Raw genomic sequence first — 23565 nt, forward strand, 5'->3', positions numbered from 1 at the left:
ATTGTATCAAAAAGCCATCTAATCAAAAAGTCTCCGATCGCGTGCATTTTGATGACTTTGTTTAATATAAAATTATAAATATATATCAGATTATTTAAATTCGATGATCCATTGACTTACTTTCAATGAAAATAAAAGCATACATATAATAATAACTTATTTAAATTGCAATATATAAATGTGGCATGTGGCTTGTGTTATGCTTCATGCTGCAAGTTGCAAGCTCATTTTATGTACATTTTTCATACCCTTTATATACATTTTTTGGAATAGGTATATTAAGTTTATCGAAATGTTTGTAACATATGAAGAAGAAGTGGTATGCTATATCCAAACTCTATATGTTATATAGTATTCTTGATTAATAACACAAGACGAATCGATTTGATGATGTCTATCTATCTATGTGTATGCTTATTATTATTTTCTTGATTCTTGATTCTTGATTCTTCTTCTTAGTTAGTGCTATTACGCACTTTTACTCTAAATGGCTGTGGGGCTTATCTCTACCCCACACTAGTTTAACTAGGCTAAGAAATCATATCATTTATTTGTCTTTTAGTTGATGACGGACTTGAAATCACATAGTTGGTAATTATTAATAGCCTTTAATAAATGTAGAATCTTAGAGCAGCTATTCCGTATTCTGTATTTCAAATGTTTAAACTAATTGAACCGTTTGTTAAAAGTGATCCCCAGATAATTTATGTTGTCCTCCCACCGTATCTCCGTGTCACAAACGCTCACTCTTGAAGGATGCTGTCATGTTCTGTACAATATGTGATTGTATAAAATTAGCCTATTCACAAAGAGTTTGTACAAAAATTTTCCAATTTTGCCTATTTCGAGCGATATATCTTAGTTCACCTATCGATTATGTGTATGTTAATATAAAAACTAAATTCTCGGTTTTTGAGGCAATGGAATATAATTCCTACAGTAGTTTTTGTGAATCCATATAAATATATTAAAATATAAGTCAAAAATATGTCTATGCCTTAATTTTTTCTTTCAGTGTAGCAAAAAAGTACTCGCAACTTACGAAAGAAACATGTGAAGCAACAACAATGCTCTTAAAAACTTCAGAGTTCGGTTTTACTCACAAAAAATTTCACGTCTTAAGTTTCAGTGCAGTCAAATTCAAAAATCAGTCTATTGTGAATGTTCACTGGAAATATGTTTCATAATTCCAGTTATCCGTTAAAATCATATGAGTATTACATTTACTAATAAATTTAAATATGTACATATAAATAAATTAAATAAAATATATAAGATGCTTTTCTAATATTCATTTTGTTTTCTTTTATTTAAATAGATTAATTTTTATATAATTTAATATATATATAATTCATATTATACACAACACAACAAAAAACATATGTAAAAAAAAATCATTTAACGTATTTTAAAAGTGATACCCATTGGTTTCAACCAGACTTAATGCTGTTTTTTTACAACTCTGAAAGAAGAAAAATTACAGCTTATGTAGATAATAAATAATTGCTTTGCACTCTAACAAACTGTGTGAAGGGTGTCACAGCTATTGTGCAGCCAAAGCTAACTTTTATTCGTGTTTCATGTGAAATTTGTAAGTAAAAGTTTTGTTTTGATAAATTCATGAAAGGTTTCTTCGCATTTTGCTTAATGTTTCGTTTATGAATGAATTAATTATTTTGACTTTGTTTATATAAATGTCATATTTGTTTATTATTTTATATAACGTGATTTTTCTTACTAAAGTTTTATGGGATTCACAGCTATATCGTTGGTTGTACTTGTACTTCTTGCAAGTTCAACTTGTAATTATTGTTAAATTACTTTCTTCTTCTTCTTCTTTAATGTATTTGCTCAATAATACTTTATAGCTCATCTTAGCTGGAAAAGGTAAGGAAATGTTATCGTTTTAGTTTCTGTTTCAACTCATTTGTAAAACTAAATAAAAATTATTATACTTATTTTTTTTTATTGTTTTTGTGAAGATAATTGGTAAGAGCACGCCTTTGTAATTAGTTTGTCATGCATAACTAAACTTTATCTTTCTGGGAAATTTTTAACTGCGATGTACGACTTTAGTTTAGGATAGAATTAAATGATTACATGTATATATATAAATAAAAATTAATAAGATCTTGTTATATTTTTTAAAATTAAAAATCACGCTTATAATAATAAATATACAAAACATTAAGTTAATAAAAGTTGTTAAGGACGTAACAGATTATACGAAAAGCATATACTCTTCAACAGATAAAACTGAAAATCTCCTTCAGTTTCTTATATATAGTTAATGAAAATCTAAGAAAGCATATAACCATAGCGATTTCAGTAAATTTAAATGGACTTTTCGAATTAGAAACATAACCATTCACAGATTATAGTCTTCTTTATCGTAAACAATTTACCACAAGAACCATAACTGTTTTAAATATTATATCAAAGCTTCTACATACATATACATGACTTAAAAATGTTCAACTGAAAAGAATTAGCTGTGCCAAAACTCTTCATCACCTCCAATCGCTATACAAAAATGAAATAAATCCTAAGAACAGGAAGCTGATATATAATCAAATAATTCGACCGTCACATATGTATGTGTAGTATCCAGCAAGGCCTCAAACACTACTATTCGCCAGCTAGAATTTGCAGAAAGGCAGGCTCTGAGAACACTTTTCAAGGTGTCATGGTACATTAGGACCAATGATATCATCAGGGATCCAATGAAGAAATACATAAAGATTAGAACCCTGGAATTATTTACGAAAACTGACAGGCTTAGCAACACCGCGTTATCGAATCTCAGAATGGTTACAGGTTTCTCGGAAATATATGCAGATCTGAGGTTAAATATTTTTTAGTTTGATGAAGTGATAAACAATAATTCAGTAATGGCTTAGAGAGGGATTAGGAAGAAACCTCGCAGTTCATACAAAATAAAAATACTTATGTGCACTGACTTAACTAGCCTCAACATAATACAATATGTATGAGAAAACAAGAATTTATCAACCAGTTAAATTACTAAAAGCACGCCTATTACTAAAAACTTAGCTACTTTATCCACTATTAGTAATAATATACACTAACAAGAACTTATCACTCTATTCCACAAGCCTCCCTTATCCCTTGCTCTCTATTTCGACGGGATGACTTGTTCCCTCCACTTCAATCCGCTGTATAATCGCGGATATCGTAAACCACTCCACAGAGTATACTCTTAAGTAGTCTCAGTCTCTATCTTACCCATCATTTCTCATTAGTTAACGCTCACTACGTCCTCTCCATTAGCTTAGATAAATTTGTAACTACAAATACTAATACTAAGCTTCGTTTACCTTCTCCCTCTGATTACTGGAATGAGGTTGCATCCACTGAACGCGGCTGCAATCTTTTACTATTATTTCTAAGATGTGGTTTTAGTAGTTTTTATATTACTTTTCACCTACTGCAAACAAAAACAAAAAAAAATAAAATACCTGACTTTATTACTGTAAAGAACACTGTTAAGGACTCTCATGCTAATACAGACATTTATTTTATATGAACTATTTTCGTTAAATATTTGGAAATCACTGTTTTTTGATTTGAAACAGTGTTTATATAGCTTTGAAGCACATGTGGATTTCTTATCAGTTACAAAGATAATAAATTTTTTATCTTTGGTTACAATTAAAAAATCAAGAACATTTGTTTGTCATTAAAAGTAAGCATCTTAAATTATTATCTTTTAAAGAGACATTTTTCAAGTATATTTCTCTTTATGACATAATTCTGCTAAGGTGTTTATGAAATTAATACCCTCTTGGAAATTGATGATGTTATGCTATATAAGATTATTTGTTAAGATGTGTGTAACAACGTTAATGAGAATGTTTGTTGTTAATTTCAGTTTTTTTGTTTTCGTTGTGTATTGGCACTCACAACTGTCGTTAGAACTTTAGAAACCTGTTTTCAAAAGCATTAGAAGTCGTTTCATTATTGGAACAAAACGTGAATACGTTAAAAAAACAATAAATATTTAAGTAGATAAGAAACATATGAAGCAAAATATATGTATATAAAAAACACACGAGACAATTGTGTGGTGTCGTTAGTGGAACACGGTGCCGAGATCAAAACGCTCGCAACGCATTCAGAACGAAATGCGGTACATAATCCGGCTAAACAATTTCAGCGCAGTCTGAACAATCCAACGGAACGTTCAGTCTTCAAGATTTCGCCAAACGACAAACATGCAACAGGTCGTTATGTAAAAAGTGTAACAATGTTCAAATAAATGAAAGTGGAAGAAATGCAAAAATACATATAAATATATAATTAAAAAATATTTTTACTACTTTTACATGAAAGTAAAATACTTCACTAATTAATTGAACGAAGAGTTAAGCGTAAAATAAATCTCTTTTCTTACATAAAAAATTATAAAAATAAAAACTTGAATAACTGCAGAAAAAACAACAAATAAAAATATTTACGAAATTTTGTAGAACAACAAAACAACAAAAAAAAAAAAATTACTCAGTGCGTAAAAATTTATTCAAGTTTTGTAAAATGGATGTAGAATCTTCAAAGGTGCGTGTGATATATAATTTATTAATTTCTTAAAAAAATGTAATAAATAATTTTTTATAAGTTCTACATATTTCTGTAATTATTAACCTAAATGCATTTCAATGTGTACATTCAATATAATAAAATAGCGAAAATATTAGATCATATATAAATATAATATGTGTTTCATAATTTTATAATAATTATTATGTTTATTAATTATAATAATTATGATGATTATTAATTATAATAATTATTATGTTTATTAATTATAATAATTTTTATGATTATTAATTATAATAATTATAATGATTATTAATTATAATAATCATTATGATTATTAATATTAATAATTTTTATGATTATTAATTATAATAATTATTATGGTTATTAATTATAATAATTATTATGATTATTAATAATAATAATTTTTATGATTATTAATTATAATAATTATTAAAAAAAAAATTAGGTAAATTAGGTGAAAATTGTAAGAGATGTTTAATGAATAAATAAATAAATTTGAAAACTTTTAACCAAAAATAATAAATAAGTGCAATAAATAAATAAATATATCTTTACAGTGCCAAAAATCCCTAAGAAATTTCAATTTACTTTATCTTAATTTCCACGAACTCGCACACGGTCTAGATTACACATTATTCACTTGTTTCAGGAATCAAATACGCAACGTCTAAAGACCTGTAATGTTGTGTAAAGACCTGTAATGAATCCATAGGATAGAATTCATAGGATAATAAATAGAATGCAAATATTAGATTAGGATGGCTTGCCTAAAAAGAAATTATTGCTTAACGCTTATTGTAATTCTATTTTGTATTACTTCAATAATTTGGTTCTAGGGCACCGAGCATTACAAAGAAACTATAATACGGATGAACTAGCCAAACAAAGATTAAAAGCATTCTCTGCAGTAAAACAAGTAGTGATCTAATTAAAAATGTTCGACAATATATCCAAAATCATTTTTTGAGATATCTAAACTATCTAACATGTAGTTGAGAAGGGCTGCGAAAATTTATTGAGAACGAAAATCCCACTGGGCAAATGTAGGATTAGAGTGGCACAATCCGAGACGATATTGACATAACATTGTCTAATAAGCACCTATGTGACTCAAGTTTATGTCTCATATTCTTATTATTTCCTGGTGATCGTAATAAAGAAGTACCATTTAGACTGTCAGGCGGCCATAAAATTATTCTTATTGAACTCAAAATATTCTTTATAAAATTAATTTATAATAATTAATGATAATAATGATATATAACATAATGATCATTTAAATAATTATAATTATAATATAATGATATTTTATAATTATCATCTAATTCTTATCTAATTCTAATTCAACCATCTTCTACGTCATTGGGATTTACGGTGTATTATCTTTATATCATTCAAACTAGACTGAGTGTAAACACAATCTTAACATTTTAAGCATTGACTCACGAGTTACTCTACATTAAACTCTTAACTATGCCATGTTGTCGAGTTTGGAATAAGTGCATGTACTCTAGTGCTTAGAAGTGTAGACAGGTAAAATTTTTCTATAATGGTTAATATAATGGTTAATACTACAAATGAAGTTAAATACATAAGACCACAGGTGGGTTATTGAGCCTAATTTTAAATATGCTTATCGCAGCCTACATTGTAGGATATATTTCGAATATTGGAATCAATCTTATATTTGACTGCTGGTTAAAATATTCCACACCATTTATGAATTTTAATAATAAAAATGATGTTAACTTTTATCAGTTCCGCTTTTACAATTGACTTTTTATTTATTAATGGAATAATAATTTAAAAATATTTGCAATAATTTTTTAAAATCCTTAATTGATGTCTTAATAATTTTCAAGAAAAATAAATCAATTATTTGCATAAATCGATTTAACGAATATCGTTGCGTATCACAGAAAATACATCGAAAGCCTCGATGATTTGCAGTTGGCATTGTCAATGCTAAGGGGCCAACCAGACAAACACTTGCGAGTGGAAAATTCCCACAAAAATGCATTCTCAGTGAAAAGAAAAGTGAATGTAGTGAAGAATGTAGTGTCTTCGGCGTTGCACTCATTATGTCAAACGGTTGCATTTGTGTGCAAATATTAAAAAGTGACAGTCAAAACAGACGAGGCGTTGAATCATTGTGAATAAATGTTGAATGTGTACGCAGTGGTTGCATTCAACAGTCAAAGTCTCGTGTGTCTAGAGTATCTCATACAACGCCGAAGCCAGTGCAACAACTTTTGAACGCAGAATGAAACGTGACGAAGTAAGGAAATGCGGGTGTGATTCACTTGCTGTTGAGTCCGACAATACTCTACAATAGTTCAATACTTCAATGGGGTTTTGTTCTCAAAATAGGTGATCAGATAAGTAATGGAAAAGTACTTAAATTATTGGTTGCATAGAATTTCAAATGAGCATTTTTTTTTAAACCTTGGAGTTTTTCCCTTCATTGACAAGAAAAACTATTTGTAATTCAAAACCGTATTAGGCACCACGTTTTGTTACAAAGTTAAATAATTTTTTTAACATTAAATATATAAAGTTAAATATATTATTCACTATGTGACTAAATAAAACCTCAAAGAGCTTGTTTCTGTAAGTTGGAGTTATTAATTTTCAATGTATTTTTAGTTCTTATTTACATACAGAAAATGATTATAAGATATTAGCGTGTTTTAATATATTCTTTTGTATTTATATTTTTATACCTTCCACACTTTCGTAAAAAATATATTAAGTTTGTTAAGTCGTTTGTGACCTAGTGAGAGATATATCAGTGAGCAGGTTGTCATATATATATATATATATATATATTAGGTCCGAAGAATGACAGACTTGGAGCATATCTAATGAGAAATCCATGATATTTAAAAGATTGCTCATTTCGTCACAATTGCTTTTTATATTTTAAGTACAACGGATTCAAAGAGATTACGTGTCTTGACACGACAGTGAGAAATTGACGCTAAGTGCTACCGGGATTCTGCCCCATCTAGATGAATCTAGATGGTAGAGAAATGATTTGCTGTACATTTTAAACGCGATTTCACAAACACCGAGGTTATGGCAAGTTTATAACGCCCGTATTATGGAATATGTATGGAATTATATTCATCAACAAACTTGAAAATGACTATACCATCAATATAGATCGTTACATGGTTTGCTATATCGCACATTTGAAGGAAGAAATCCCGAAAAACGATCCCGTATGAAGAAGAAAAAAGTCCTCCTTAATCAAGTTATTGTCTACCATGGCAACGATTGCACAAATTATACTTCAAACTGTATTCGATAGATTTGTTCCTTAGCGAGTAAAGTCATCATCAAAACTTAAACATATTTTAAGATCAAAGATGAATCAATCTACAAGAAAGGTATCGAAATATTACACAAGCGCTGGAATGATTAAATTACTTTTAAAAGAAACTACATTAATGAATAAAGTCACATTTTAACAAAAAAAATTTTTATTACTTATCCTACGGACTATATATGCTCATAAATTATATATGTTAATTACTTTATCGATCTCTGTCTGTTAGTCTATATTTAGCGTATATTTTGTTAGTTTCTTTGTTTTTCTATATGTCTGTCAAAATGCCAGTAAAAATATTAGAGAGTTTTTATGAATCTAGGCAGATAAAGCCGACAAATGTATTAAGTTACTTGATTGACTCTATCATAAAACTATACATCATGACTATACATAATAATTGTCATAAATAGGTTTAAAGATTTAAAACATATATAGTAGATATTAATAAATAATGGACTCCATAACAGCTTGTATCAAGGGTATTAAAGATTCAGCGATTACAATTTTTTTCATGTTAATTATTATATATTTGTACTTAAATCTCTTTTACTTTAATCAGTATAGCATTGATCTAGTCAGGGTTATGAGTAACATTTGAAAAGTTAACTGAACGCAAATTAATTATACTTCAATTACATTTAATTACAATTTATTTTAATTGATTCATTATTATTATTTTATTGTGTTTACATTTAATTATATTTTTATGCAATTTATTCTTGAATTATTCACACTAAATTATTTTTCAATAAAATAGCTACTTTGAATATAAAATAATTAAATACATATAATTATAAAAAGATTATTTATATTTTAATATATTTAAGTAATAATAACTTCATGTATATAATTGAGCTGTAAATGTTCAGTGGCGTAGCCAGGGTTGTAGCAACAATTATACTAAAATATTATACTGTATACGATATATAATAGAAAAATTGTTTTTTTAGTATTTTTATAGTTCAATAAAGTTTTGTATAATCTATTATATTGTCAAGGAAAGAGGAGTTTTTATCTTCCAATCCTTGACTCACAAAATACATCAGTGTCACAGGTTTCAAACCACTTATAAATATAAACTGCGCTGAGACAAAATTTTAAAAACTTTATAACTTAGTTATAGTTGAATAAAAAATCTTTAAATTTATAACTTCATTATATAAATAAAAATTTAATAAGTTCATATACATACGGTTTAGAACGTCAGTTTAGTAAAATTGAATAATTATTGTTAATAATTATAATTTATTTATTTTCTGCTATTTCAACTATTGTTGATAGTCGTCTTCTGATTCTTCCTGATTTCATACAATCTAGAAAAGTGAATTATATCACATCATATAAACACAAACACTGTTATTACAAAATTAAAATAAAAACATAATTAAAAATAAAAAAAATTACTAAAAAAATTAATATATTATTATAAGTTTATTTTGTTTTAATTATACTATATCTTATAGAATATTCATCATTGATTAGACCTTCAATATATTTTGCAACGAAACCCTAAAATTTGGTCGAATACTTGTATATAAAATTAGAATTTCGTATCTTTATTTTTCTTTTATTTTTAATGGTTCCGATGAACTTGACCTAGTCTTCATATATATTCATTATGTGTAAATACTATATGGTTGACATACATGATATATATGAATGATAACCCATTAGAATACAACAATTCCACCTACAGAGCACATGAGAAGCTTGGCCAATAAACTTAAAACATTTAAAATATATAAAGAAAATATGTTTAAAATTTTTTAATATTTTTTTTTTGACTCTTTGAACTTGTTTTACAATTATATTTCAGTTCAATTTATAATAATATTTTAAATATAAATTTAATTTAATATATAACATATTTATTATTACATTTGACCATATAATGACATTACACAGTTCAGTGAGAAAAGCAAAAAAAGGTTTATAATAAAACACAAAACATAATTAAACATTGTTTAATTTAAAACAAAAATTTTGAAAAATAATAAATTTATATATAAATAAATCAAAATTATTAAATTAATTGAAATTAATAAATTATTTTGAAAAGTAAGAATTATTTCTTTTTGATTTTATGTCAAGTTGCCATTACTCAACTCTTTCCGCAATAAGATAATGTATGTCAAAATAATTGTATAATTAATCGATCAATAGTAGTTCTTTATTTAAGTCTACGGTAAGCACGGCAAGCACTAGTTTCTATAACATCAAGTATCTCAAACGTAAAATTAATAACTTTATCATCGGTAAATACCTTATCCGCTTTATTGAATCTTTTTACCCGTCATGTTTCTAAAAATAATCGTTTAATTTAGCTCCTAGTTATCTGTAGACTTCTTCTTTATTTAAATCAGCAGTAAAGATAGGAATCTCTTATTTGACTATTTTCTGGAACTTTGGGTATCTCAGTTACATATCTAATGACACCAACGTAATTAAGCGTCTTATACATTTAATTTCTTAATATCTTGAAAGGCGTCAAATTGCGTCAATAATATCTTTTTGCAATTGCTTTTAATCATATTTAAATAAAAAAATTTCCTGAAAATAGAATTGATTTAAAAAAATATATATATATTATATATATATATTTCTTACATTATAAGACAATGTAGCAATGCACTTCTTAAAAGCAAGCTGTTTCTTTTATCGTTGAAAACATTAATGAACTGAAAAATTTATGCAATTGTTTGTGAACCTCACAAATCGTATACTTACACAACTCGATTACTTCCTGTAAAAAGTACATATGATAATCATGGAAATAAAAATCTTGATAGAATTTAAAGATAATGAAAATTTTGTTATGCATTGATTGTCAATTTTATTATTGTCGACAGGAAATTTAGAAATTATTAATTAATTTGTACTTGATCGTTTCGTTAAGATGGATTTATCTAATAAACAAATAAATTGCAATCAATACTGATTTTATAATGTAAAATGAAAACAAGAGATACAATCTCATTACAAGTTGGGGAATCACTTGCATTATGATTACGAAATTCAAAAGTAATTATCACTATAAATAAATTTTAAAGTTATAAATAATCAAACAAAAATTAAAAAATTATAATTACATTTTAATATAAATCACCATAAGGCATGTTAAATAAGTATATATTAATATATCAATCATATGTATATAAAAATATAATTTATAAAATTTTCTTTTCATTTAAATTTAATTAATTTGAATCAAAAAAATACAAATGTGTAAAAAACGACTAAAAATATTCAATAAAATACCAAGAATCTCATAAATGCAACGATTTTTCGTTAATTGAGTTCATTGGCATCGTGCAGACAAAAAAATCATCAAAAAAAGATGCAATTTCAATTTCTTCACTCTCACAAAATTTTGTGAATAGCCATAAGATTCTTTTCTTCAACTGCTTGCATTGGGATGAGTCCGAAGATACTCTCAACTAAAGATGTTTAATGCCAATTGTGTCAAATATATACATATGTATATATATACACTTAACTGTGCAAACTGCAATATCTCATTTTTTATTTTTTTGCTTTTATTTTTCAATAATAAACAATCAACAGGTTAAAAGTATCTCGTAATGAACTACTCACATCAATAACGGAAAAAATAAAAAAAAAACTACCGACAATGAAAATAAATGTTAAAATTATTTTATTTATTAATTGTTGCACGCTTTGCGAAATGGATTAAACGTGATTTTACAATTTTTAAATGAATAAATAAGTTTTATTGTTTTTGTTGGAAAAATATTTATATTCATTTCAGTTATAATAAATTATAAAGTTACTTTAAGATATAAATATATATGATTATTTAAAGGTTTTTTCGAACAGTAGTGAACTACCACAACAAAAATTATTTTTATATTATTTTAAATAATTGAATTTTTGACCGACCATACAGCTGTGTCGAGTATTGCCAAATACCCATTATCAGTGGTCTTGATCATAACTCTTGTATTTAATTATTCATAAATAATTTTTTGAGACTACCCTGCCAAATTTGAAACTCAGAGTCAGCGTTCCATACCCAACTGATCTAAAGCCGTATTTGACTTTTATGTTCGCACATTTTTCTGGAGTTTTGGTAATTTGTTGTGGAAGTTTCATTAACAAATTCACTTGCTGTGTTTATATTAGAACGAAATCATAAACCAATTCATAAACCGAAATCATGAATTAATTAATCATATTTTTATTTATAATATTTAAATTTAAATACTATCTGTGTGATTATTTAGTAAATACAATTATACTTATCAATTCATATTTATATGGCCACATTGTTGAATTTTCAGATTGTTAGGTTAGGTTATGACAGTGCTTCTAGGTATTCATATGGGCCTAATGGCCCACTTTATTACTGTAAAAATTTCAAAAGATTAAAAACCACTTTAGATCTTTAATGAAGTCGTAGATACTTGAAGAAATAGGTCGCCGGTATGAAATTCGGGTCAAGTAAAGTATAGTCGTCAGCATTGAAACAAATGCCGATTATAGTGACCTTGAGGACATGTTACATATATTAGGTAGTTGACAAAAATAAAGTTATTTTGTCGAAAAAATATGCTTTATTAAAAAAAATGACTATCTAAAAATGAGTAACTACCTCCGTATCATATTAAATACAACAATTGATACAAAGATTACGACTACTAATTACAAGAATCATTGTGCGATTGAATAATTTGTAACTAATATAAGTATATGTATCTGTATTAAGTAATATCTATTAGTACCATTAATAGCTTAAATTAGATTAGATGAGAACAGTGATTAAGATATCTGGGCCATTATAGACAATTGTGAATCTTCTTTAAAAACTCTTCTTTAAATCTTTAACTTTACACTTTACAATGCTTTAAAATTTAAGTAGATACAGTTTTTGTAATTTGTGAGGGCTATAAAAAAAATATGTTCGATCTATCAGTTAACTGAACCATCAGTTGGTGGTTTAGTTTCAGTGGGGAACCGCGATCATCTTTGTCATGATTGAATTTTGCTTTTAATAATATATTAATCATATATATTTTTTTTAAATTGTTGCGAACAAAAAGTACATCATAAACATGTTTAATTTTTGATTTCAATACTGCGTAAAATATTTAAAAATAATATTCAAAACAATTTTTTTTTAAAAATTTTTTATTTTTATAAATAAAAAAAAAATCAGTGGACAAAATCAACATTTGACGCAATTTTACTCAGCAATTAAAAAATAAATGTATTTGTTATTTTAATAGGACTAGGGGTATGGCTTAAAATAGCGTTTCTTAAATTGTGATCCATAAGCACTTGGTCAAAATCATTCCCGATTTTCCATAAAATAAAGTGATTATTATGTATTAACATCATAACAGTGTATATAAACAATTGCGGGATAAATTTTAGTCTTCGGCATTGAATTTCTAATTTCAAAGGTGCTCTGCGATTATAGAAGTTTTTAGTTTATATAAGCAATAAACTACCCCATAGTTCTCATACAATACCAATCATTTATACATAAGTTTAAAGTTCAGTTATTTATATAATAAATGTTTTAGTAATCAACAAATTGAAGTAATATGTATTTTATTACTATTTGATTACTATTAATAATTTTATGATGTATTATATAAAAAGTTGTAAATCACTGTTGAATTTTGCCTGAAACTAGAAAAACGTTATTCAAGACAGCTTCATATATACTAATTTAACATATCAGTCGACTCCTTTTACATATTAGAAAAAAGCACTTAGACAGAAAAGAACTCAGTTATAGCAAACTTAATACACAGCGAAATATTTTAGCAAAATATAAATTACAATATATATAATAATGTTCCGAATCAATGTTTTTCCCAGGACTTCAAAACAGAAACTTTTACGATTTTGGTTCTGGTTCATTTATAATAAATTATATCGATTTGAAGTTCTGGTTTGTATCCAAATAAAGCTATAGTTAATAAGCTCGTTCTAATTTAATCTCGGCAAGTGCTTTGGTTAGTGTCACTTGTCAGACACCGAGTTTAAATAAAACACGTCCGTTTGATTAAGAGTGTCTCGTCAAAACTGACTTTCATTTCTTTATTATATTTCTTACATTAATGCACTCCGAGAGCGTAACACTTATGAGAGAATGAAAAGATGCATAAGAGCAATGATAATAGAATTAACAATAAAGCAATAAATAAAAGTAAAAATAACAAAAGAGTGACAGTTCGACCATCCTGACATTAACTCGTCCTCGAGTTTCAAGTTTACTATATGTTAATATCGTTATCTTCATCGTAGTCATCGTCGACTGTAGGAAATAATGAACACCATGGTTTCAGTTTGTCACTGCTAACGACTGTGCTATACCGGCGTTGTTTCCTTTGTTCACCCACCATGTCTCCAATAACATACCTGTCAAATCGCAGAATTTTCTTCACTTCATATGGCCCGCGATATTTAATGCCAAGTTTTCTTGATTCGCCTGTGCTTGGAAGCGTTGCTTCAATAAGCACAAGATCACCTTCTTTATACGGTTGTGGAGTTTTATATTTAGCATCGAATCTAGCTTTCCAAACCTCACGTGCAGCCTTAATGTTCTTTTTAGCATCCTCACGACGCGCGCTTAATTCGTGACCATCGACATTGATATTTTCTTCTGTTACAGCAGCCAACAGTTTATTTCCACTGATGTCTTTTAACGGAAAATCGTAAATTAGTTCAATGGGTGAATATTTTGTTGTTGAATTTATTGTTGTATTTATCTTCCATTGTAAGCAACGAAGTTTTGTGTCCCAATCTTTTGTATCTGATGACGTCTTTAAATAAGAGAGAATTGATTGATTCACACGTTCAGCAATACCATTAGCTCGTGGTGTGCGTACGGCAACTTTAATATGCTGAATATTGTTACTATTACAATAAGCTTCGAACGCTGAAGATGTAAAAGCTGTACCTCTATCAGTAACGATTTTACTGGGAAGACCAAAATACAATGTTAGTTGATTAAGTGTTTCTAATACAGGTTTGGTTTTCGTTGATTTAACAGCGACAGTTACAACATATCTAGTTAGTGCATCCACGATCACTATGATATATTCATTACCACTGCAGCTTCTAATAAAAGGTCCTAGATGGTCCATATGTATTACATCGAACGGCACCCTCGGTATCTCCATACCATATAGTTGACATTCTTTCTTTGCTGTACTTCGATTATAACAACATTCAATGCATGATTTGATGTACCCCTTAACAAAATTTCGACATCGAGGAAACCAAAAATGTTGTTTAATACGTTTTATTGTGCCATCCACACCTGGATGACCAGCATCATCATGACAAAGTTTCACAATTCTCCATCGTATTCCTTTTGGTATGACCAGTAACTCTTTCCCATCATGATGTCTTCTATAGAGCCGATTTCCCTTTAAAATGAATTCCTTCTCATGCTGCTCTCGCTGTGTTGAATCGACACGACCTTTTAAAATATCAATGATCTGTTGTAAATTTGCATCTTGCTGTTGCATTGTCAAAATCCAATCCTCATTCGAAATGTCAATCATCATTAAATTTGCAGATACATCATCAACTTCGCATGGCGGTTCAACAGGAGCTCGACTCATTGCGTCAACGTGAGCCATTAAATTACCTGGGCGATGACTTGACGTATAATCATATTCGAGCAATTTTAACAGCCATCTTGCGACTCGTGGAATCATTGGTGTTACTGTTTTAATACTGGAAATAGCTGAACAATCCGTAAAGATTTTAAAATGTTTGCCCAAAAGATACATTCGAAAACGTTGACATGCTTCAACTACCGCTAAAACTTCTAATTCATATCCATGATATTTGCTTTCAACATCTGTACATAATCGACTAAAATATGCTATGGGCTTTGATATTCCGTTATCTTCACGTTGCATTAATATCGCTGCAAGTCCAATACTGCTTGCGTCAGTATAAATTTCTTGTTCTTTATTAATGTCATATATTCCCAAAAGCGGCTCATTAGCTAACAATTCAATTAGTTTGAGGAAAGCATTTTCACATTCCAATGACCATTTAAAAGCAATATTCTTTCTCGTTAACTGTGTTAACGGATGAGCAATTTGTGCATAATTCTGAACAAATTTCCTGAAGTAACCTGTAAGTCCCAAGAAACGTCTGACTTCTGTTACATTCGTTGGTATAGGAAATTGTTTTATCGCAATGGTTTTCGTTATACCAGGTTTTATACCATTCTCGTCGACTTCATGACCTAAAAACGATACACTGCCTTTCATAAAATAACATTTCGATAGGCGTAAGGTCAATCCTTCATTACGAATAATTTTCAAAAATTCTTCTAAATTCTCAAGCCCTTCTTGTGCTGTTTCAGATGCCACAATGACTTCATCAACATAACTAACCACCTTACCTCTCAGCGGTTCCACAAGTTTCATCATCATCTTTTGAAATACGCACGGAGCGTTTTTGAGGCCAAATGGCATTCGGTTAAACTCATAGTGACCATTATGAGTGACGAACGCTGTCAGCTTTTTCGATGATTCAGCAATCTCAATCTGATAATAACCTGACATCATATCTAAAGTTGTGAAAAATCTTTTCCCCGCAAGAGTTGATAGAACACCATCTACTGTAGGCATTGACCATGGCTGTTTTTCCGTTACAGCATTTAATGCCCTGTAGTCGATGCATAAACGATCTTCACCATTCGATTTCGGTACAAGAACAATAGGAGACGAGTATTCTGAAGTTGATGTTCGAATAATATTTAACTCTAATAATTCGTCAACAATTCGTTCCACGACACGTTGTTTAGGAATTGGTATGCTGTAAGGTTTTTTTGTTATCGGCGTTGGAGATGTAACCGCAATCTCCATTTTCGTTGTTTTCGCCTTACCAAGTTCATTTAGATTTTCGCCAAAACAATCATAATAATTATTTAACAAATTACGCAACTCATTTTGTTCGTTTACCGATAAATTCTCGTTGCACTTAAAATTTTCAGGTGTTATCGCAAACACTTGACAGTTTCCATTTTCAATCACAACGCGACATTTGGACAATAAGTCAATACCGATAATAACGTCATATGCCATGGTATCATCTTCGACCACTAGCATTTCGCACTTGTACTTTTGTTCATCAATAGTAATTGACAACTTATCTGTCTTTTCGGAACACACATATTCACCGCCGGCAAAACCGTTCAAAGTTTTCACACATTTTATTAGTTTACATTTCAATATAGTGGCTATATTACGCTTAATTATTGACACACCACTGCCTGAATCGATCAAAGCGTTACATAAAATATTGTTTATACATATTTCTTTAATTATAATACCAGGTTTTTCAATCATATTTACTGGATTTCGTTTATTACACGTTTTTGTGTCATGGTTTCCTGAACACATTGAACAACGCGGCTTTCGTTGCGGTTTTGGACAATTTTTCGAAATGTGCCCATTTTCCCGACAATTATAACAAACCGGTCCCGTTTTTACCACACGAGTTACACTGGAGTCACTGTTATTTTTATTCGGCATATATTGATTATCATTGTAACGTACTGCTGGTTTTCGTACGCTTACATTACTGTTCTGTAACGACCGCACAAAATCTGAGCAATTTTTAAATTGCATAGCAGATAATGTCTTCCGCAACCCGTCGTCATACAGCCCGATGGTTACATATCTTATGACCACTTGGTCTTCGAGTTGTCCACGGCGTCCAATAGCTAACATTCGATAATAGTACTCAACAACGCTTTCATTTTTTCTCTGCTGATTGCTCATTAACTGCATATGAATATCAGCAGCATTCAAAACACACGGAAAATCATTTAAGAATGCGATCACAAATTCACCCCAGCTACGAAATACTGGTTGCGAATCGATCCACAATTTTGCGGCACCTCTCAATTTACTTCTTATAGCAAATAGAACAATATGGTCATTCCACTGGTATGCATTCTTTAATTGCTCAACACTTTGAACAAATTGCACTGATGTGACGTCATCACTGTTGTTGTCGAATGACGGCAAAGCATCTCTAATTTCTCTTATATTACAGTAATTACTCGCACTCTGCATTGCCATAGCAACATTCGAATTCATATTTGTTTCATACTGCATACGCACATTGGTTTGATCTTGTCTGTTCTGCATGTACGGTGCGTATTCTGCTGACGTAGCAGCTACAGCTATGTTCGGCGCGATCAACGGCGACTTTTGCACACACTCAGGGGTTGAAAAGATTACTGGCGCCAACGTAGACGCATTAGGCATATTCATTACATGTGACGCTGGCAGAGGCCACACTGTGCTTGTTGATGCACACGAATATTTGTTCATGTATTGGTTAGGTACAGTTATCGAAGGCAAAGAAACACTCACTGTATTTGTTGTAGTTGTAGTTTGACTTGGTGCATGTAGATTAGTATTCGGCACAAAATACTTATTCGCATTTAATTCCGGCATCGACGTCGCCACCGCATTGATAGGCTGTATTAATGACTCCAATGTCCGCTGGAGACGCAATACTTCGGCTTTCAATTCCAAAACGGTGGTGTTTTCGTTTGCCGTATTAACATCGGCGACACTTTGTTTCTCCTCATCATTATGTTCATGCAATTGCGTTTTCACATTACTTTCCTTTACCGAAGGAAAATCATCCAAGTCAATTGCATTTCCCATTGTGTTCGAATCCATTATTTTCATTAATAACTGTTTACACTTATTACCAATAAATTATTATTTGCACTCTTTATTTTAAATCCCACTTCTGAATTTGTCAGACACCGAGTTTAAATAAAACACGTCCGTTTGATTAAGAGTGTCTCGTCAAAACTGACTTTCATTTCTTTATTATATTTCTTACATTAATGCACTCCGAGAGCGTAACACTTATGAGAGAATGAAAAGATGCATAAGAGCAATGATAATAGAATTAACAATAAAGCAATAAATAAAAGTAAAAATAACAAAAGAGTGACACACTTAAAAAGTAAAAAGTGACAAAGAACTTGGAACTGAAGCATCGCTTTTAGTTTGACAGGCAAACAAATTATTTACAGATTATAAACTAATTAAAAACAAATTCGAATATTTCCTAAGAACATTGATGATGAGTATTTGACAATACTCGAAGCAGCGTTGTATGGTCAGCGAAATTTCAATAAATTAACAAAATTTTCGTTCTTGCCTTTTCTTTTTCATTCGAACCCTTTAAAATTAATGAGAATGTTATTACTAAAATATTAATTGTTTATCGAACATGTCTTTATGATAAAAACAAATTATTATTTCAGTTACTATAAAAAAGTTATTACTTTACTAAAAATTGTTTTTATTAATTATTTGAATATTAAATTGGCTCATCACGTTTCAATAATTAAAAAATTTATAAAAGGCAGTGAGAATTACATATTTATATATCACTTAAGGCAGCACGATATGTGGAAATGTGAAATTAATAAATAAAAAAAATTTAAACAAAATAAATAGTATAAAAATAATGCACGAAATTATATTAGTCGTCAAATATTAATTAAGTTACGTATACGCAACGTAGAACATTTTGTGTACATATTTTTTGTTTATAGTGCAGAAATACATTTTATATATAAAGTATACTAGAAAAATAAGTTAAAATTATTCCAACTAATATAGAACATATTTTATATACAAATATTTGCATTCAAAATAACATTTACATTAATTATTATCAATTAAAATTTAAAATATTTATTATCAATTAATAATTAATAATTATTATGAAATAATAATTATTAATTCTTATCAATTAATAATTAATAATTATTATCAATTAATAATTAATATAAATCTGAAATGAAAATACTCATTTATCACTTTTGTATTCAATTTGTTTTAAATAATTAATATTAAGTATATATAAGAAATGAAGTATTTATAGTCAAATTATGCAGAACTGAAAATTAATATTTTCGGTTAAGTAAATTTTAATTCCAAATATATATTTTTTAACTGCAAATCCATTTAATAACAATTAAAATTTGACATTTTAGTATTAAATATTTAATTTATTTTAACCGAAGCACGAGAAGGCAAAACGCTTGCTTCATTAAGAGCAGTTGAGATATTTTTTAAGTGTTCCACAGATCAACAGAGACACATGAGATATTTTTAAAATTCATCATCAAGTGTCTGAAAATATGAGTTATGTTTATTTTATGTTAATTTTTGAAAGATATAATTAGAATAGATCATGTTTGAGCAGGCGATTTTTATTTTATTGCATATCCATTAATTTTCATACAATTAAGTATAAATATTCATACAAAATCATTTAAATTCGCTCGATATAAATAAAAAAGATTATGAGTAGATAAATCATTTATAACATGATAACTACATTATATGTTTAAAAATATTATATATTATATTATAAGTATAATATTTCCCTTAAAAACATTTGTGCAATATTTAAATATTTCTATTTCTATATCGTTTTATTTATTTAATAACAGCAACAACCTAATCAATCAGATAACACGGAACTCTCGAATGTTACTTCCGACACTAAAAAAAAAGATGAAAGCAAATCAAGCGGAACGAACCATCCACCTACGAGGTATTACTTATTATAAACAATAAGAGTTAATAATATTTTGAAGTAAACATTTTCATTATTTTTAGTTACATGGAAACTATAATTCACCTATTCAAAGGAAACATTGGCCCCGGTCTGTTTGCAATGGGTGATGCATTTAAGAATGGTGGTATAGTAGTTGCACCAATTTTAACAATCGTCATCGCGTTTATTAGCATTCATTGTCAACACATACTCATTAATTGTTCCGAGAAAATGCGAGTACTGCGAAATGATCCTACTTGTGCTGATTATGCAGATACTGTCGAGCAATGCTTCGAAAATGGTCCGCAGAAATTGAGAAATTGGTCAAAAATTATGAAGACCGTTGTGAATATATTTATATGCCTCACGCAGTTTGGATTTTGTTGTATTTATTTTGTCTTTATTAGCTCGAATTTTAATCAGGTGAATTCCCCGACTCTTCTTAAGAAATATCTTTTATATTTAATTTTTATATGTAGATATTTCATGCTTACAACATCACAATAGACGTACACATAGTTATGCTTTTAATTTTTGTGCCCATACTCTTGGTGTCGCTTATAACGAATCTTAAGTGGTTAGCTCCGGTTTCACTGATTGCTAATATTTGCATGATAGTTGGTTTGGCAATTACCATGTATTACGCATTAAAGGATGGTCTACCTGATATAAAGGAACGCGAATTGTATACAAACTCACGTCAATTGGCGCTCTTCTTCGGCACTGCCATTTTCGCCTTTGAAGGTATCGCCTTAGTCCTGCCACTGAAAAACACTATGGCCAAGCCATACAATTTTGAAAGTCCTTTGGGTGTTTTGAATGTTGGCATGTTCTTGGTCACTTTTATGTTTATGTTTGCTGGTTCTGTGGGCTACATTAAATGGGGTGAAGGTGTTGGCGGTAGTTTAACTTTAAATCTCGGCGACTCAATGTAGGAATTATTTTCAAAATTTACATAAATGAATTTTTGAAAAAGATAATAATAAAACATTATTATTTTTATTATTTTCTTTTTTTTTTCATTATTTAGCTTAGCTCAATGTGTTAAAGTTATGGTATCACTGGGTGTTCTACTAGGATATCCCTTACAATTCTTTATTGCTATACAAATTATGTGGCCGAATGTCATGAATTTATTCAATCTACAAAAGAAACCACTTTGTGGCGAATTAATATTTCGTACAATAATGGTTATTGTCACATGTGAGTATTAAAATTATAATTTTTAACATTAAATAAAATAAATTTTAACAATATTACTGTTATATTTTCAGTGGGTGTTGCGGAACTTGTGCCTGCTTTAAGTCTATTCATATCGTTAATTGGTGCGCTTTGCTCTACAGCGTTGGCCTTGGTTTTTCCTCCAATGATAGAGTTATTAATCAAACCAGATAATGGTAACAAAGGTCCTGGCTGTGCGTTACTTATTAAGAATGTTTTAATATTAATTTTGAGTTTACTTGGATTTGCTACTGGCACTTATGAAAGTTTAAATCAAATTATTAAACACTTCGGAAGTCCAGATCCTATATAAAACTACAAATTACAATCCACATGCGATTTACACTAAGCAATTTTGTAAAGTGCCTTTGATATTATTATAATGTTAGTATTATATTAATTTTAAGCTAGTTTTAATGATAATGTAAGATGTTATATAAAAATAAATATACCTCAGGCTGATTTAATTATTTTAGTTAGACTCGTATATATTAAAAACTTATTACGCATCGTAATATATATCGAAGCATCACATACTCCAGAAACTGGGGCAACAAGAAGCAGAAGGTAAAAATCATCAAATATCTGTTGTTTTCTAAAGCACTATAAAAAGAATATAGTTTGATTGTCATATTCCAATAGATTGATAATTTGGGGTAAGTAATTAAATTTGGCGTTTTGAATGATTGTAGGCGCATATTAATTGGCCTAAAAATATGCAACTTTTTTTTATCATTTTCAATTCTATCAGGTTAAGTCAGGTCAGGTTAGAATGCCGGTCTTTGCACCAAAACCCATTTGACCACAAATATGGATCGTTTGTGACATTACGGATAAACGTTGCTCATACGCCAGAGCAGGAGGACCAGCAAAAAATATTGAAGTAGTTAACGCCAAACAACGTTAAAAAAAGGAACCGCTGCCTTATTTAAGTAAAACTGAGCCCATCTAACAAATCTATAAACTTGGCTATGTTCCTGACATACCAAATGATCATAGTTGTGTTAGGTGAGAAAGTAAAGGTGATTTGACTAAACATATTTAGTCAAAGATGGCACTGACACTTAAAGTGAAATTAAGTTATAATAAATTAAAGTACCAGAATTTGTTTATAAATAATATATTGAAGAATAAAATATTTTTAATAAAACATAAGTGCACAAGACACATTTTAATATATTAAATTTATTTATATACTAAAATTTTTCATTTGATTATGTAAAACAAATTAAAAATTATATAAAGCATTTGTGTACCACCGCGATATAAAATTCTATACACAATTTACTCCTATTGTAATATTTATATTTTGCTAGAACTACTTTCATCTATATGTATACATCTATATATGTACCTACATATGTATAAATTTATTCATCGGTATATGCATAAGTGCAATTAAAATTAACGAATTGAATATTACAGCCTAATATATGTACTAAGAGTTTAATTATTATGATTTATTGTGTTACTAAATGTTGATAAGAACTAATAAAAGATATACTAGCTTTAAATAGTAGAATGAAAAATGTTTCTTAATATAAACCGAAGAATTTAAAATAATTAAAATAATTAAACTTAAATAAAAATTCTAAAAATACACGTTCAGCGATTGTGCTCGATTCTATAATAAAATGTTATTTGTGAGTTACTTTTATGTGTTAATTTATAATTTACACTAATTTGTATCACTATTTAGAAAATATGTATGAGATATTTTTTTAAATAATTTTTTTTTTAAATAGTTTCAATCAATTAAATTTTTTAATGAGCTTCTTTTTGTTCAAAAATATTTTGGATTTTATTTAATGTATTGAATTAGATAA

At 28.7% G+C, this 23565-nt stretch overlaps 1 protein-coding gene across 1 annotated transcript; it reads left to right on the forward strand.

Annotated features, from left to right (window-relative positions):
* Positions 1-4486: 4486 nt before the first annotated feature.
* LOC119671263 (proton-coupled amino acid transporter 1) lies at positions 4487-22191 on the forward strand. Its single transcript, XM_038081811.1, has 6 exons — positions 4487-4575; positions 20412-20515; positions 20581-20941; positions 20998-21449; positions 21549-21721; positions 21793-22191. Exons 1-6 carry the CDS (start codon positions 4555-4557, stop codon positions 22050-22052), a joined length of 1371 nt encoding a protein of 456 aa, XP_037937739.1. The 5' UTR covers positions 4487-4554; the 3' UTR covers positions 22053-22191.
* The last annotated feature ends 1374 nt before the right edge of the window (positions 22192-23565 follow it).

This window comes from Teleopsis dalmanni, chromosome 1 (genome assembly GCF_002237135.1).
Source record: "Teleopsis dalmanni isolate 2A chromosome 1, ASM223713v2, whole genome shotgun sequence".
NCBI lineage: Eukaryota > Metazoa > Arthropoda > Insecta > Diptera > Diopsidae > Teleopsis > Teleopsis dalmanni.

What these genes read in the sequence shown, in the direction of transcription:
- LOC119671263 (XM_038081811.1), top strand. Translation starts at nt 4,555, where the DNA reads ATGGATGTAGAATCTTCAAAG. An exon ending in TTAAATCTCGGCGACTCAAT is followed by an intron (nt 21,450 to 21,548) that starts GTAGGAATTATT and finishes TTCATTATTTAG; the next exon opens with CTTAGCTCAATGTGTTAAAG. An exon ending in AATAATGGTTATTGTCACAT is followed by an intron (nt 21,722 to 21,792) that starts GTGAGTATTAAA and finishes TTATATTTTCAG; the next exon opens with TGGGTGTTGCGGAACTTGTG.